Source organism: Suricata suricatta, chromosome 11 (genome assembly GCF_006229205.1).
Source record: "Suricata suricatta isolate VVHF042 chromosome 11, meerkat_22Aug2017_6uvM2_HiC, whole genome shotgun sequence".
In the NCBI taxonomy this organism is placed as follows: domain Eukaryota; kingdom Metazoa; phylum Chordata; class Mammalia; order Carnivora; family Herpestidae; genus Suricata; species Suricata suricatta.
The window spans coordinates 33018077-33034714 of NC_043710.1; the positions used below are offsets into that span (position 1 = coordinate 33018077).

The 16638-nt window shown below is 36.8% G+C and overlaps 1 protein-coding gene across 1 annotated transcript in view; it reads right to left on the reverse strand.

The window, feature by feature from the left end:
* Positions 1-16638, reverse strand: part of ANO3 (anoctamin 3) — a 258575-nt gene that overhangs the window by 105394 nt on the left and 136543 nt on the right. Inside the window, exons 6-7 of the mRNA XM_029915555.1 lie at positions 9338-9438; positions 285-329 (exon numbers count right to left, since the gene is read on the reverse strand). Of these exons, the coding sequence (XP_029771415.1) occupies positions 285-329; positions 9338-9438 (146 nt within the window). The remainder of the gene's footprint in view (positions 1-284; positions 330-9337; positions 9439-16638) is intronic.

A 16638-nucleotide genomic window follows, 5' to 3' on the forward strand; every position in this document is an offset into this window, starting at 1 on the left:
CTCACACTGTCTTTCTGTCTCTCAAAAATAAGTAAGTAAATAAATAAACATTAAAAAAAAGAGAGAGCATTGCAGAAATGGCAATGGTAAATAGAAAAAAATAGATTATCTGATTGTAAACATTGTTAAATTTGGTGTACATCATTTTGGAAATCTTCAAACAAATCAGTAAATTTTTCTTCCTAAAATTTACAACTGCTGATGTGGGTAATTGAAATTCTCCTTTTTATTTCTTTTTCCCAAATGACAGAATGGTTGTAAACAAATTATACATCATCACTGACCTGCCAATTGATTTGCTGCTCCGGTCAGTGTAGTAGGATTTTTTCCTGGGAAAAAAAAAAGTGGAAACAGTTAAAGAGAGTCATATGATAAAAGAGAAACAGTGAGTAACTACATTCAATCACATTGAGTATTTTAACACTCCAACTTCCACATACCCATGAAATACATGAAATAAGCCAATATAGTAGTAAGAACTCTGAATATGCATTGTTTTAATGTCAGAATCTAAGTTACTAGTAACAAAAGAACTTTGATAAATCAATATATCACTTTTGAATATTTTATTTTTAATTCCATATTTTGAGTCTGTCTTCTGGTACACAATGCAAATTAACTAGATTGTTGGCTTATATGTTATATGAAGCCTTCCGTTCATCCATCCATCCATCCATTTATATTTCTATTCATCTAAACATATATGTAATGAATTCTTACTGTTTTGCAAAGTATGTTAAAGTATAACCATCAACAATTTAAAGAAAAAAAGAGGTTATCTATCCTCAAAGAGCTTCCTTTATAGTTGCAAAGACAAGTAATAGCTACAATAAAGTGTGATAAGGCAGGAAAACAGAGATGGCTATGGGTGTACATTAGAAAGGATCTCAGTTTTTGCAGATGAAGGAGAAAGGACTCAGGCAAACCTTCTTACAGCATATGCTTTCTGTGTTGAATTTTGATACATGAGTAAGAGTCATCCTCTGAATAAAATACTTAAGACATGGTATTCTTGACATGCTTCTGGGAACACCACCAAGTATTGTAAGATTCAGGAAACTGCAACTACTTCAGTAATCTCCGGAGAATAAGTTATAAATTGAGCATGGTGGTAAAAGGGATGATGAACGAGGCACAGATAACGAGGGGACCTACCACTGATTGTAAGGTTTTTGGATGAAATAGAAAAGGAAAACATGGAGGATTTTAAGTCGGTGTGTGTACCATGTCTGATTTTAAAGAAGCTAAAAATCCTGGTGACAAGGGTTAATTCATTTCTTAAAAGATTCTTACCACATCCTCATTTTGGAGCTCAGGAATCTCATAGTCTGGGCTTTCTAAATTGACTCTTTATCCCCACCCACCAAAACTCATTTCAGAGGATAAGTAAATTCCTCCCTGTGTGGTATCTAGAAAGCAGGGTTGAGTCAGGACAATCAATACATGGTCCTAACCGTGTTATTAACTGTTTAGAAAACTTGAAAAGCTTCTGAACTACCGTATTTCATTGCAAACACTGGTTAGATTGCTAGAAAAGAATTTTGTTCAGTTGTCCTTGACATACCTCAATACTAAATTCAAATGTGGAATTTCAAGTTTTGCTACATCTATCCTAAACTCATTTAATTATCTCCCCTTTTCATTTTTTCAAATATACAGAAATTTGTGTGCATACATAGTTCGATCCTCATTGGAATATAAACACATCTTCTTTCTGAACTTCCTCTACATAGATGGGCTTGCATTATTTAGACATCATTATATAGCTGGTCACTGACTATCTTCTACAGGAGTTGGGCTTCTTGAAGATAATAGTTTTATTTCATTTCACTTTGTATTCCTGGTGTATACTTGGTGCATCATTTAGTACACAGTAAGCATTATGATGGCTGATAAGTCTTTGTTTAATTTACAGTTGCATTTACTTCCTTCAAGGCCTGAGACTACTTTGAATTTAATAAACATTTGTTAAATGAAGTATTACATATGTTTTAAAAGCTACAATGTAGAAATTAGTTTAAAATGATTTTCAGCACAAAAAACCCCTAAGGCTGTTATTTAGAGGACATAAAATTATAATTATTCACCATAGATATGGTGAGGTGTATTAGCAAAGCAAGAGAGGGCATTTGGATTAAACACTTTTCATAAACATTTTTTGAACTGTTTTGGGAACAGTAAGGAAAAATGAAAGAAGGAAGTCATAAAAGATGAATATACACTCTTTAGATCATTAGTATCATAAAAGCAAATAAAATTGAGACTCACTTTTCCCAAGTAACTAACACTCTAATTTCCAGTCAAATTTAGGGTAAAGTATGTGGAACAATTATTGCTGTTGAGTCCTCTTACTTGATGACTGGATATTGTTTATCTGTTTGGCCATATGAAAGGATAGGATTTCCTTCTGTCTTACCAGTCAGTTGGCAAATTGCCTGTGATGCACACCACATTCTGATTTAATGCTTAGTCATTAATACAAGTGTTTTTTTTTCTCTTCTACCTTTATGAGGTTTTCTGGGTTGGCGACATTTTATTTTTCCCCCAATACACAAATTTATTTTTAATCCTTGAAGTCCATAATAACATGCAATTTTCCTTAATTCTTCTTCATAAATGAACCTGCAGGACCATATCATTTTCTATCTATAATCCTCCACTTTGTACTTTATTAATTACACATTGTTCATAGACAGACCTTTCTTTATTTTTCCCTGGATTTTTCATTTGAAAGAATCTACTATTTTATACCTTGCATCAGGACAACATCTACCTACCTATCTACCCACCAACCTATTCACAACTGCCACTCAAAACTACAAGTAAGTTGTTATGTGTGAACCACTATTTCCTTTTTTAAAAAAATATTTTTAATGTTTATTTTTGGGAGACAGAGAGACAGAGTGCAAGCAGGGGAGGCACAGAGAAAGGGAGACACAGAATCTGAAGCAGGCTCCAAGCTCTGAGCTGTCAGCACAGAGCCTGGCGCGGGGCTCGAACTGTGAACCACTACTACCGACCAGTGTTTCATGCAGCCAAGTGATTACATGTGGAGATGCCTACAGGGCTGAGGGAGACGGGCAGTCACATGGGTGGAACCTACATCCCCCTCTCCTTGTCAAACAGAAGTACTTCACTCTTTATTTTTTTAATGTTTATTTATTTGAGAGAGAGAGAGAGAGAGAGAGAGAGAGAGAGAGAGCGCACCAGACGGTGTGGAGCGGGGGAGCAGCAGAGAGAGAAAGGGAGGCACAGAATCAAAAGCAGGCTCCAAGCTGTCAGCACAAAGCCCCACGCAGGGCTTGAACTCAGGAACTGTGAGATGATGACCTGAGCTGAAGTCGGACACTTAACTGACTGAGCCACCCAGGCGCCCCAGCTTTACCACTTCATCTTAGCTAGTTCTTATATTGGGCCTGTCTGAATGTTCCTATGCTATTTTATTTTTGAGTGAAGGGTCCTTTGCATATAAAAGTGATCTAAGTTTAATCCCAATTATGATAAAAAGATTATTCTTAATATTTTAAAAATATCTCCCCCCGCCCCTCAAATCTATGTGTTTAAAATATTTGTGGGAGAAGCTTAAGAATCCTATCTAAGAACTCAACCAGAGAGATAGGGGATGACTAAATCGTCTTATAATATGTTTGACTCTTAATATGAAAGTTAAAACTAAATAAGAATCATCTTTGTACCACCAGAAAAATAATGAAAGCAGGACTTAATATTTCTGGAATGTGGCAAACACAGACTAAGTCCTTGTCTGATAGGACAAAAATAAGAACATTTGAACTATTTTAATCCTCTGAATTTTTCTTGGGTAGTTAATAGGTAGGCCATATTTACCTTGGAATAGTACTCAAAAAAAAAAAAAAGAAAGAGCTAGAAAATTTAGGTATATAAAATTCGACACATATATTTAAGTAGAGAATTTAGATTAAATGCTCAAAATTCATGTTCATGTAGTAGCAGAAAACTTTTGCAGGCAGGGTTATAATTCTAATAATTTATTCTGAATACATCTGTGATTTTTATTTGTGAACTATAGGATGTAGGTTTCAACACTGAATAAATATTCACGACAGCCAAGCATGGGTAAATTTTCTTATGCATAAATTTTTTAAAAACTCTCACCATAAAAAGAGATATGGGTTTTTCCTATTTAAGTTCTTTGTTATTCTTGCATATTTTGATTTTAAGTCGGTATATATGTTCTTAAATGTGGTTACAGTTGACAAGTGGAAACTGAACTGCCATTATAAAAACACTTTGCCACTTAACTTATGCTTGTATAGTATTCTCTTTTTATGAGGTGATGGCTATGCCAAGTTTCATGTGTACCTTATAAATACGTGAGAAGTTAGTTACTAAGTTGTTAGTTAATGTTACATCCATTATTTAAACTGCTCTGGAAAGTGGTCCAAGAAAACTCTGTGTTCCAGGATTTGTCAAACTGTTTTCCCAAGAACACCATTACATTAAGAATAAAAATTCCCATCATCAAATAAGAAGGGTGCTTTGTATAACTAACTCTTAAAAATGGTAGAACTTATTAAAATATTAAAATTGCTAAGACAATATTTCTTTACCATCTGCACCAGAATCATGTGGGATGCTTGTTAAAAATGTATATAGCTTCTGTTCCAGAATTAATATTCCATGATCACAGTGGCGGAGGGGGATGGGAGGGTGCCTGGAGCCATCATTTTTACTGTTTCCCAGGTGATTATAATGTAATTTAAAGACAGAATGAGAACCTATAATAAATAATCTTACTGTTTAACTCAGAAATTCAGAAACATATTTGCTTATAGGGTATTTTTCTCTTAAGAACCTGTGAAACTAGTATTTCTTTATTACATTTTGAAAAATGTTGTATATTTTGTAATATTTATGTTATTAAATCATGAGAGTATCAATGGAATTTTCCAGAAGTTTTAGTAATGCAGCCATTTTAAACATTATTTTATTTAATTATTTTTAATGTTTATTTTGAGAGAGTGAGAGAGACTAGGAGCACCAGTGGGGGAGGGGCAGAGAGGGAGGGAAGGAGAGAAGCCCAAACAGGGCTCACACTCCCAGCAGAGAGCTGGAATTGGGTCTCCATCTCTCAAACCATGAGATCATGACTTCAGCTGAAATCAAGAGTCAGAAGCTTCACCGACTGAACCACCAGGGCACCCCATGTGAACATGAGTTTAAAACACATGGTATAGGGGCGCCTGGGTGGCTCAGTCGGTTAAGTGTCTGGCTTCGGCTCAGGTCATGATCTCACGGTTCAAGCCCCACATTGGGCTCTGTGCTGACAGCTAGCTCAGAGCCTGGAGCCTGCTTCAGATTGTGTGTGTCTCTCTCTCTGACCCTCCCCTGCTCAAACTGTCTCTCTGTCTCTCAAAAATAAATAAAAATCATTAAAAAATTTAAAAAAACTCCACAGGGCATAAAGAAGAAATTCCAGCCACAACATCAAAAAGAAGAAGTAGTAATGGCATACATTTCAGGGGTTTCATATCTCTTCCTTTGGATCTATCAGAACTCTTCTTTCGAACGCAATCACACCAGGAAATAGAAAAAATGAATATCATTAAAAAAAAAAAGAAAAAAAAAAACCCTATCCATCTAAACAGAATACCTTCTTCAAAAGTCCCCTGGGGTCAGGGCACCGTGGCACAAAGCCTGGAGACCTAAGCTGTACTTCATACCAACCAAGGACATTCCCAATCTGGCAAGGGAACTGTTTTTTTTAATGAATTTCTAAGAAAAAGAAACAAAGGAATTAAATTCAACACAGGTTTCTTTTTAAATTAAAGTTATGAGAAAATGATTATTCTATCACTGAGTTTCTGAAAATTTATCTGAAACAATAAGAATGAAGGAAATGAAAAAAAAGGAAGCGAATGTACTCCAAACAAACTTTCAATTAAAAAAAAAACTTAAAATTCAACTTGGTGATGAAAAGAGTTATATGAAAACTATGACAGTGTAAACTGTGTCGCCAGAGTCTTTAGAAGATTTTTTTCCCCGTAGACTACAGCAGAATGAACATATTTTGAAAGTGAACTAATAAAAAAAAATCTTGAAATTTTCATCGCCCAAAAGTAAAGCAAACATGTTAACTGAGATGGTATTCATAACCTATTCTTTATGTGAACAAAAGTATAACTGCATGTGTGAGATTCAGTGCCTTTGCCGGGATCCAGGCCAAATTGTGTCAATTCCTCCTTGTGTAACACAAAAGGAACAAATCTTCTGGACTCCTGGCAAATACCTGTTTTTGTATCAAGTCCAGAGGAGGTCCAGGGGAAGATTTACCCCTTTTTTGATGAGATGTTTTGTTTTCCTAAAGATTTTATTTTTTTAAGTCATCGCTAAACCTAACATGAAGTTCGAACTTACAATCCCAAGATCAAGAGTCACCTGCTGTACTGACTAAGCCAGCCAGAGGCCCCACTTGGTGACATGTTTACACACAATGTGCACTGATTCTGAACTGAACATGAATGTTGAAACCCACAGATTCGGGACACTTTGTGACAGACTTGAAAGAAATCCTCCTTTTAGATGTACAAGGAAATTAGCTAGTACATGAATTTAATTACGCCTCTTTTTTGAAACAATGGTGAGAGCACAGGACTAGGGGAGGATAAAGCCACCTTAGTTAAGATTAATTTGTAAATTTTTTAGCAATGTCATCACATCAGAGAATAGGTCATCATCTTGAGTGTTGTACTTTTTTTTTTAATGTTTCTTTATGTTTGAGAGACAGAGCATGAGTGGAGGAGGGGCAGAGAGAGAGGAGGACAGAGGATCTAAAAGAAGCTCTGCTCTGACAGCAGCAAGTCCTATGTGGGGCTTGAACGCATGAACTAAAAGATCATGATCTGATACAAAGTCGGACACTCAACAGGCTGAGCCACCCAGGTTCCCTTGAGTGTCCTGTGTTTATGTCATGTAGTCAAATTAGAATTTGTTAAAAATTGATAATTTTGTAAGAATATAAAGAAATAAAATAAGAGGTACCTATAGTCCCCCATCAGGAGGAGTCATTTTTAGCCTACTATAGTTTCCTCCTATTTTACTTCTATGCATTTTACATTGTTGAAATTATATTTTTTAAATAATAGCATAACATAATATATATATAATTTAAATTTTATTATTTACTATTTCATTATAATCATTAAAAAATCCTATACCCATTCATTTTATAAATGGGTTATATTCCAGTCCAAGAGTATATTGAAGTCTTTTATTAAAATTTACTGAAATGCTCTACTGTTGAATATAGAAGATATTTCCATTTTCCACAATTGTAAGTGATACTTCAGGGAATATCTTTGCACATTTTTCAATTATCTCCTTAAGGTAAAAAGTGGAAGGTATAAAAAGTTTCAAGGCTCACAGAATATATTTTCAAGTTGAGTTTCAGAAGATTTTATGAAGTTTGACTCCCATCAAAAATAAAAATGGTGGTCAATTACCATATCTGTGCAATATTTGAACATAACTATTTGTAAAATTCTTCACTGATTTCATAGGTTAAAATTTATTCCATTGTTTTCATTCTGCATGATAGTATGCTGTATGAATATGGACAAACCAAATAAGAAGAAATCAAACAGAGCAATGTCAAACATTCTCCCATTATAACCTTTAATAAATCCCAAGTGAGTATTTCAAGACTTCTTAGAAGATGACATAGTGTCATCTTAAATTCCTCAGAAGTTAAGAAATGTAGAATAGTATGAGTATATACTTGCCAAGCTGTACTCTTAAAATTAGTTATTAGTTCAGTAAAATGAACTGTACTCTCAAAATTAGCTCAATAAAATAACTGGAAAGCAGTCCTTTGTTGATCTCAACCCATCTAATCATAAGACAAGTAACATCTCATAGACTAACATTCATAGAAATGTACAGACTTTAGATTTTCTTAGGTATCTTGTTTGTATAAAGTGCTAAAGAACTAGAAAGACTTTCCTTTATCATCTTTTGCTTTTTATTGTTATTATTACTATTCCCTGCTAAGCTTTTTGAGGTATTATTTGGTTTTTTTCCTAAATATCATATTTAAAGAGAAATTTTAAACTCTAAGCCAAATTTGAAGATGAGCCAGTTTGGGTATCCAATTCTAAAACTGTCAGTAAGATTCTTCAGTAGTTGTGAATGCTTAATCAATTTCTGTTTTATGGACAATGACTGAGTTTGCAACTATCAAAGCCTCAGGTGTTTCAAATGACTAAAAAGATATGATCACATGTGTTCCTCGGTGGCTCATCAGTAAGTGTTCAACTTTGGGTCAGGTCATGAACCACAATTCATGGGTTCAAACGGGCATCGGGCTCCGTGCTGACAGCTCAGAGTCTGGAGTCTGCTTCAGATTCTGTGTCTCCCTTTCTTGCTGCTTTTCCCCTCCTCACGCTCTGTGTCTTACTCTTTCAAAAATAAATAAGCATTAAAAAGAAGTTTTAAAAGGAGGGAAATACTATCTCATATTTTATCTTGAATAACACTGAAGCTTTTCACAAGACTTGAGGATGTCAGCACTCTTACCAGAATTGGTGTCTTTCATTCTACAAGGTCTGAGACATTTCTCTGTATGTTTGTACTGTGCTCTTACTGTTCATTCATATTCATTATTTAGAGGCTCTTTTACTTGATGTCTTGTTACTCCTTCTAAACCCTCTTATCAGATAATGAAGCACATTGAGTTCCAAAAAAGCATAAAGTTTTGTATCTTTGCACATAGTAGGAACACTGTTGATTTTTACTTTGAGAAGTTATGGAGGAAGTGATTTATTCTGCATATAACACAGGATACACAATAAAAGGAAACTCAGGTCACCTCAATCTTTGTCTATAGGAAGAATTGAATGGAGTAGACTTCTCATCTCCATTTGTCCTCTGGTACTGAGGACAGAGCTGAGAAACCATGGGGTTGAACTGCAACCAGGAATGATTCTTGGTAACTGTAACACCATGAAAAACACTGTATTTGTTAACAAATGGATGCTACACCCTATGTTTCCTGCCTTCTACAAAAACAGAGTTTTGTTAACCTGTGTGAAAAAAGAAATGAGATTAATCTTTGGATCAACTTTTTCCCTCCCTCTAGGCAAGTCCACCTAGAAATGATATGAAGCATCCAAAGGACCGTAAGGTTTACCACATTTGGTAAACATATTAAAAGAAAAAAAAAGTGTCCAAGAAATTCTAAAATTTGGAAGAAAAAGCATTTCCTCTATAGAAAGAGTTACATTTCTTGCTCTAAAGTTTTTCAGAAAACAGACTCATCTAAATATATATTGTAACAGAATGAAGTAAAATTTGAAAGTACCTGAAGGGCATCCTGATATTTAGCCTCTCTGCATACTTGCACAGCGTGTCCCAAGGAATATGAATTTTAATAAACATGATATCAGGGTTTGCAACAGCTGGCTGCAAAGGACACAAAGACAGGCACCATTATATAGAATCAGAGCTGATCATACTGTGCCACAATTTGATTTGAAAGGAAGAAACATAGTAACCTTGTCTCCACATAAACCGTTGTCACTGATTTAAAGGGGATTAAGGTGAATAAAAAGTCTCAATACAGCAACACCTTCATAAAATGTAATAATGCCATGGCATGCATACAATAATCACCTATGTGAGTTAGTGCACTTTCCTCATATTGATTGTTATCAAGATCCAGAATACACAGTCAGAGAAATCATGAGCCAATCAAGAATCTGAAGGTAATCTTATTGGATGCTTTATCATGATCCTGCTCAGAGGGAATAAAGAACACTGACAGTTGCCAACAGTCATTCTTTAATTCATTCACTTATTCTTCTGGCATATTTTATTGAGTTTCTATTATTTGCCAACTCCTATGAAAATCCTGGGAAAAATGGAATATAAATCATGCAAGTCCATGACCTTAGAATCTCTCTCTCTCTCTTTTTTTTTTACATTTATTTATTTTTGAGAGACAGGGAGAGACAGAGCATGAACAGGGGAGGGGCAGAGAGAGAGAAAGAGACACAGAATCTGAAGCAGGTTTCAGGCTCTCAGCTAGTGGTCAGCACAGAGCCTGATGTGGGGCTCGAACCCACAAACCATGAGATTATGACCTGAGCCGATGTCGGACGTTCAACCGACTGAGCCACCCAGGGCCCCAAGTCTATTACCTTAGAGATCTGTCAAATTTGTACACTTACTTTAACCTTTTAGTCCATAAAATCTTAAGAATCTTTGATTCAGACAAAAGGTTTTTCTAAATGACTTTTAATGCTTATTTATTTATTTTGAGAGAGAAGGAGAGATAGAGAGAGAGAGAGAGGGAGGGAGGAAGAGAAGAGAGAGTGAGAGAATCCCAAGCAGCCTCCTCATTGTCAGTGCAGAGTCTCACAAGGCGCTTGAACTCACAAATTGTGAGATCATGACCTGAGCCGAAATCAAGAGTCAGATGCTCAACCGACAGAGCCACCCAGGTGCCTCCAGCAAAAGGATTATTGGGTTTTTTTTTTTTAACTTTTTTAATGCTCATTTATTTTTTAAGAGACAGAAGATGAATGGGGCAGGGGCAGAGAGAGAGGGAAACACAGAATCCGAAGCAGATTCCAAGCTCTGACCTGTCAGCACAGAGCCCGATGAGGGGCTCAAACTCATGAACCACAATATCATGACCTGAGCTAAAACCAAGAGTCTGATGCTTAACTGACTGAGCCACCCAGTTACCCCTGGTTAACATTGTTTATTTAAATCTCATTTAGAAGAAGCACTGGAGTGGCTCAGTCGATTAAGCATCAGACTTTAGGTCAGGTCATGATCTCATGGGTTGTGAGTTCAAACTCCACGTCAGGCTCTGTGCTGACAGCTCGGAGTCTGGAGCCTATTTCAGATTCTATGTCTCCCTCTCTCTCTGCCCCTCCTCGCTCACTCTCTGACTCTCAACAATAAACATTAAAAATTTTTTTTTAATAAATAAAAATAAATTTCACCTAGATGGAACTTCTCAGGAAACATAACAGTCTTAAAATCTCAAAAGCATAGAAGAAACTTATCAGTTTAATTATAAAATATTTTTCATACAGTTTCATATCTGTACATTCATAAAGTCCTATGCTTTAGATGCGGCTAATTTCACAAGTTTGGCCAAACAGTATTTCAAATTTGTATTACCTATCATGATACAAATGATACAAAAAGTACTATTAGAGTGCCATGGGATAATCATCAGACTAATGTTCAAATATAGAGGGAATTATTGCCATTGGGCAGACACTTTCACAAACTAGCATTTGCTAAAATTTATTCCATGGAGTACTATTAAAAAAGAGGCAGGCTATTTCATGATCATGAATTTTTAGTTTCTCCCTAAAGGACTTGTGAGACACTTTAACAGGCATATACTTACTAAAAATATCCAAGATGGTGAAAAAGTAAATTTCCAAGATTTTGGACTATGGATTATTTTTTTCCTGATAACTTATTGAAGTATTTCTATTTTGCAAATCATCATGGGAAAAATAGCAAAAATGTTTGCACATAAGTACAATTTCCAAAGGGCTTTCCTACTTTAAATATGTTTTAAATTTTAGGTAAAGAATGATGGACATAAAATTGACAATGGCAGAGAAGACACTGTGTATTAAATATCAACAGGCCTTAGAATTCAGACCAAGGTCATACATATTAACTATGCTTGAGAAAATAGCACGTAGAATTTTTTTAAATGAGCATTGATTTGGGGCACCTGGGTGGTTCAGTCAGTTAAGCATTCAACTTTGGCTCAGTCATGAGCCATGATCTCATGGTTCTTGAGTTTGAGCCCCACACAGGGCGCTGTGCTGACAGCTCTGAGCCTGGAGCTGCTTCGGCTTCTGCGTCTCCCTCTCTCTTGGTCCCTCCCCTGCTTATGCTCTGTCTCTCTCTCAAAAGTAAATAAACTTAAAAAAAATTTTTTAAATGAGCATTAATTTATTCAAATAACAATTTGTGTAAAATATGTATATATTTTTTACCTATCTAGAAAGGAAAAGGAGAACAATTATGATATTATCTCTGGGTTCTTTTTAGTGACTCTTCCAGACTTGGTTGAAAGGTTTCTGTGCAGAAGTGACAGAATCAAGAAACTTCTAAAACAGAAAAAGCATAGGCATTTAAATGACTCCTTCATTGAGGCAAGTGAAAAAAGAGTTTCATGTTTTATCATAGTTTATCCTGCTTAAGCCATACAAAATTTCTTACATTCAAAAGATTTTTCTTTTAAAAAATTATGGTTTTGGCCACTGGTGTTATATCAACTCGCCTTTTCCTCACCAAGCACAATTTCTTTGATCCTAATTGCCTCCTTGGAAGTAATTACATGATATGGTAGACAGAACATAGACTTAGGTACAATCACAAAGACTTAGGGACAAATTCCATATTTACCATTTACTTAATTCTGTGAGCTTGAGGAAATTACCTAACCTCTCTGATCCTGTTTTCTCTCCTGAGAAATGGAGACGATGATTTTAACTTACAGAGCTGCCGTGAGTGTTATGAGAGATGAGACATATAGAGTACCCAAGTATAACCGGCTATCCAGGGCTGTTCATTTTCTGTTGAGGTCATGTTTTTATATCAGACCCCAGCCAAACTAATACCTAATTTCAAAACTTCACTAGTATCTTTCTCTAGCACTCTCTTTTTCTTTTTTCTTCATAAATCCCTATCAGATTCATCTTTATCCCTTGGTTTTCTAAACCTTCAGTAACAGGCCTTTGAATTATACAAGTATAAAAGTAGTAACCTATAATTTGGGGAAAACACTAAAGTAGAGTGAATTATTATTGAATAATTAAAATATTTTTCTGGTAATATAAACTTGATATAAATTGTAATAATACTATATATCAGTAGACTATAGTCCCTTTAAAAGTTATCCCTTCCTTTATGTATATTTAAATTATCCTACGGGCACCTGGGTGGCTCAGTTGCTTAAGCACTTGACTTTGGCTCAGGTCATGATCTCGCAGTTTGTAGGTTCAAGTCCTGCATCGGGCTCTGTGCTGACAGCTTAGAGCCTGGAGCCTGTTTCAGATTCTGTGTCTCCCTCTCTCTCTCCCCTTGCCCACTCATACTCTATCTCTATCTCTCTCTCTCAAAAATAAACATTAAAAATATTTTTAAAAATTATCCTACACCTGTATGTTATTGCTTGTTTGCTGGGAGGTGGGGTTTTTTTCAGCAACCATTTTCCTTAGAATCCAGAAGTGAGGCCTCCATGAAAATGGGTGAGTCTAGACTCAGACAAAAACCAATCTACACAAGACTGACACATTCTATGTGTAGGATGATTTAAGACTGAATAAAGAAGCCTGTGAGAAATGTACTGTTATTTGATCATCGCATTCCCTTCAGTGGTTCCACATGAGTTTGAAAGCAGGGATCTCTACTGTGAAACAGACAGCTCCTGGGATCAAACAAAACAAAAAAACAAAAGCTTTCCAGGAGCTAGAGCTTATTCTTGTATGAATGGAGATCTCATTCTCCCTCAAAGCATCACGGTCTCTGAAGCCTCGGTATGTTGGTTGTTAGAGTACAGTCACAGCATAAAAAATGTGTGAGTGACATGTGTTGGGAGAGGTCTGAGAAGGTTTAACCTCCACAGCAGGAGAGCTTGGGTTTCATACTACCAGATGGCTCCTGATCTGTTTTACCTTACAGAATATACAGGCAGAATCTGATCACTCTCCACTTCCCGTGGCTCCCACCCTGGTCTACGCCCCCACCATCCCTGGCCTACGCTGTTGCAGGGCTGTCCAACAGAGCCTTTGCCCACATTCTCGCCTCCATTAATCTATTCATAGCATAATGGCCAGGGTGTTCTTTAAAATGTAACTCAGATCATATAACTCCTCAGAGCCCTATTTCATTCTGAGGGAGAGCCAAAGTGTTTTCAGTGACCTACACAGCCCTTTATAATTACAGCCTCAATACCTTGCTCACCATCCTCTCCTACTATGTTCCCCCTCACTCACTCTCCTGCTATCATTTGGTCACTGACTATGACTTGCCTGTCCTTGCCTCATTGTTCTTACCTTGTCTATTCTTTCCCCTGTAGTATTTGTTATCTTTCCTAATAAGTGAATCTATTTATTTATGTAGGTTCCATAAAAGAAGGGATCTTCATTTTATTTATTTATGTATACCAAGTGTTTAATTCTATGCTAGGCACATGGTAGTCACTCACTGAGCAAGCATTTGTTGAATGGATGAGTGAGTGAGTTAACTTATTTTGAGTACACATTCTATGTAACTTGTACCTAACCCAGAGATGATGGAAACAGAGTGCAAATAAGCCAGAATTATTCTGGAAGAGGTGCCATGTCAAAATTCAAATTAGCATCATGAATAGCTGGCATAGCACTGATTATTAATTCATTCCTGTCAATCTTTAAGATGTGAAAAAAAATCTAATACACTTAAATAAAGGAGATGCTTTAGAAGGATGTTTCTGCATTAACTCTACCATCAACAAGTGAAATGTCAAGCTAAGTGCACATACAGCTAGAACATTTCTAATTTTGTATGACTTAGGTTTAAATATATATATATGGATCTTTCTCAAGCAGCATGAATTGTCTTCTTTTATAACTTCCTCAAATTAATTTCTCTTTTGTTATACCTCTACTTAAAACAAAACAAAAGTAGTTCATTTTCTTGCAGCTACTGAGCAGGGGGCTGGGAAGGGATGGTGTTGCCAGTAGAAGGATTACCTTCTCCCTTGGAGTCCAAAGCTCCCAATATGGCACTATTCTGTTTTGCTCTGATGAAGGCAGGCTTTCACAAAGAAACAACACACCCACCACCTTCACACTTCACATTATTATTTAATTATTCCATCCAAACTTCTCAAGAGGTAGAATAGTCATTCTTGAGATAGAGGAAATTTAAACGTTGAGTTTTTATAAAGTCACTCTCTGCGAGTTTGGGGCACAGAGCTGAAAGGAAACAGAATGGGGCAGCTTGTACAAGTAAGCTTCTTCTAAGAAGACGAATAGCTCGTATGATCTGGAAATGTACTTAGGACACAATTACAGATCATACACCTATTCATTCATAGGGCCTTTACATATGGATCATTGTCTATTGACGATGAGCTTGTCTAGAAATTATCCATGTCAACATGTAGTATAATGAGGATTTGAAACCTATTCTCTGCCAGACTCAGTGCTTAGCTTTGGTGAATGTAAATTTTAAAAAATGGGGACTTATGGGGTGCCTGGGTGGCTCGGTTGGGTTTCTGACTTTGGGTCAGGTCATGATCTCAAGGTTTGTGAGTTAGAGCCCGGAATGGGGCTCTGTGCGGACGGCTCAGAGCCTGGAGCCTGTTTCGGATTCTGTGTCTCCCTCTCTCTGCCACTCCCCCACTCACATTCTGTCTTTCTCTCCCCAAAATAAATAAACATTAAAAAAATTCAAAGCCTTAAAAAAATGGGGACTAGTTCCCTAAGGGATATGCTTACTTTTCAGCTAACAAGTCTGATACCCGCTGACAGGCTCCCAATTCCATTCCCCCTGTCTTTCTACCTTAAGCCCTTTGTTTTCCTCCCCCACTTGCTTTCACTCCTGCCTCCACCCTTCTCCCCTGGATCTTCCCATCATCATGTAAGCATCTCATAGAGAAGCAAAACCTCAGGAGACCTCTTCCCCCTCAGTGGCTCTTGTTCTTCATCCTCCCACCACAGAGCAAGGTGATGACATTTGCTGCTGCCTGTTTTTCCACCCCCGCCCCCGTGGCTCTTCAACTCATGTCCTTTTCGCTTGCATGTCGTCTCCCAGGAGAGATGATTCTCATTGTTTTCACTAAAGCTCTCCACAACTTCCAATGGCACCACCCTCTTTCTTGTCTTACTGGACTTCTCAGCAGTATTTTACTCCTGATAACCACCTCTCCCTGTGACTCCTCATCACCTCTGCCTCTTCCACCTACGTCCTACTCCTGCAAGTGTCTCCTCTCCCCTCCTACCTTCTAGAACCTCACTTCTACACTCTTTTTTTATCTCATTCTCTCTAGTGGTTTCATCCTAATACATGACTTTTACTACCATCTGTACTCTAAAGACTAAAGCATTTACCTTCGGCTCAGACTCCTCGTTGGGGTCTACCACAGATTGCAAACATTTTCTACTTGTATTTCTTAAGGGTCCCTCAATTACTATCTTATGATCTTTATTCCCATAATTCTGTCCCACTTTTCCCCCAAATGAGCTGTCTCCTGGCCAACAGCAGAATTATACGGCTGTTCCTTCTGCAGATAGTCTTCTGTCTCCTTATCTTCCCATGATGCACTCCTTTTCATTTAGAGCACATTCTTTCAGATGACCCATGCTAAAACAACTACCTAGCCACATTCCCTATATAAATTATTGTTTTTTCTTAATTTTTTAAATTTTTCAAATCTAAAATTTTTATTTTTGAGGGGAAGGGAAAGAATGGTGGAGGGTCAGAGAGAGAGAGGGAGAAAGAATCCCAAGCAAGCTCCACGTTGTCAGTGAAGAGTCAGACGCAGGGCTCAAACCATTGAACTGTGAGATATGCCCTGAGCTGAAGTCAAACGCTTAAACAACTGAGCCACCCAGGTGCCCCAAAATTATTCTG